The sequence below is a fragment of the Anoplophora glabripennis genome, unplaced genomic scaffold, assembly GCF_000390285.2.
Source record: "Anoplophora glabripennis isolate ALB-LARVAE unplaced genomic scaffold, Agla_2.0 scaffold493, whole genome shotgun sequence".
NCBI classification, from domain to species: Eukaryota; Metazoa; Arthropoda; class Insecta; order Coleoptera; family Cerambycidae; genus Anoplophora; species Anoplophora glabripennis.
The window spans coordinates 35,314-36,833 of NW_019416669.1; the positions used below are offsets into that span (position 1 = coordinate 35,314).

Below are 1,520 nucleotides of genomic sequence, written 5' to 3' on the forward strand. Positions count from 1 at the left end.
TAATAAGTTTCTACATATTTATTTTACTTACCTAGTTTAAGAAATAAAATATTAATTTGATTCGTTTTTAATTCTGTACTCTTGTTTTTAGTTATCTCCGAGATGTGAAACTAGTAATTTTTGTATATATCACTATATTGAGTGTAATATTCATCAATTAATTTTGAAGTTTAATGTTTCTATTGAATTAATGTCCTTAAATAGATTCTTTAAGGTGTGATTTCAAGAGTAAACATAGCCTATTCTTGTAATGTTGCTGCATATCTCTTTTTAGTGCAGTATGATTCAGTTTACTGTTTTGATTAAATCCCAAATATTTATATTATTATTATTATTATTAAAAAATAAACCAACCACAATAAGTTATGTAGAAATTTATTGAATATTATTTGTTTTTGTAATATAGTAATTTTGCTTGTAATACTTGAGACCGCTTTTCTTCATTTTCTATTTTTAGTTTCAATAATTTCATCTCCTCTTCATGTTTACTTAGAAGCAAAGACTTCTCCATTTCCACTAAACTTGACTTATTAGAAGCCAATAAGGCGATATTTTCTCTTGCTTCCACAACAGCAGTCTTCTTTTTGTTTTTTATAGTTGGTGTATTTCTTGTTACCCAGGATTGTTGACCATCTAAAAATAAAAAGCATATGAATGTTTTATTTTCAATAAATCGGATACTTTCATTTTTCTTTATGCATCTTTTGACTTGTAGCACTTAATTCAATAATGAAACACTGAGCTCATTTTTGTGTGAGTAAATAGATAAAAATAATTTTATTTTTTATAAATGGAACAGTCCATACTTGCAATGTTAAAATTGTTTTCCTTATCTTGCTTACTAGGAGTAGTTACCAAGTTCTCCTTGAATGGCAACTCTTTTTCAGCAGTGGTTGGAGCTGAAAACACCATATAATAGTAAACACATTATTTATTTATTCTTTTAAACATACCAGAAGTGCTTGCAAAATTTTCATGGCCATCATCAGACACAATATATATATACTCCAGATTATCCTCGAAAGCTACAAACAGCAATATTCATTACTAAGTCAAGCTAAAAAGCTTATGTTGAAGATATTTAAAACTTACATTTGTTTACGTTTTACAAAAATAGCATAATTGTTTTAATTATGCCAACAGATCACAATTATGCAATAAGTATTTCTGCCATATACAAGATGTAATTTATTCAAATTTAATGAATATATTTAAATTTAGTTGCTTTATACAACCGAATATTAAACTCACCTGATGAACTAGGATTTTCTATTTGTTTCTCTATTTGCACTGAAGGCTCATTATCTGTAATAATGTTATCATATAATATATACATATTATGTACCTATTTATTTGAGTAAAACGTTACTGGCCAAAGAGATATTGTACAACTATTAAAAAAATACTACGTAAATTACCTTCAAACTTGCTGTCACTATCGTAAATATTTTTTAGTGGTTCCATTTGTGGTTGAACAATGGATAATACTTTTTCGTCGATGTCATCCATTGTTTTTATGA

General features: G+C 26.8%; 1 protein-coding gene across 1 annotated transcript; it reads right to left on the reverse strand.

Annotated features, from left to right (window-relative positions):
• Nucleotides 1–385: 385 nt before the first annotated feature.
• LOC111691817 lies at nucleotides 386–1,520 on the reverse strand. Its single transcript, XM_023455194.1, has 5 exons — nucleotides 1,419–1,520; nucleotides 1,252–1,305; nucleotides 954–1,025; nucleotides 807–899; nucleotides 386–633 (listed from the first exon to the last, which is right to left on the reverse strand). Exons 1-5 carry the CDS (start codon nucleotides 1,507–1,509, stop codon nucleotides 386–388), a joined length of 558 nt encoding a protein of 185 aa, XP_023310962.1. The 5' UTR covers nucleotides 1,510–1,520.

Bases quoted from the DNA above. Each gene is read 5' to 3' on its own strand.
- LOC111691817 (XM_023455194.1), bottom strand. From the start codon at position 1,509: ATGGATGACATCGACGAAAAAGTATTATCCATTGTTCAACCACAAATG. The intron at 1,306-1,418 runs GTAATTTACGTA...ACATTATTACAG, and splicing joins TAGTGACAGCAAGTTTGAAG to ATAATGAGCCTTCAGTGCAA. The intron at 1,026-1,251 runs GTGAGTTTAATA...TGCTGTTTGTAG, and splicing joins AGAAAATCCTAGTTCATCAG to CTTTCGAGGATAATCTGGAG.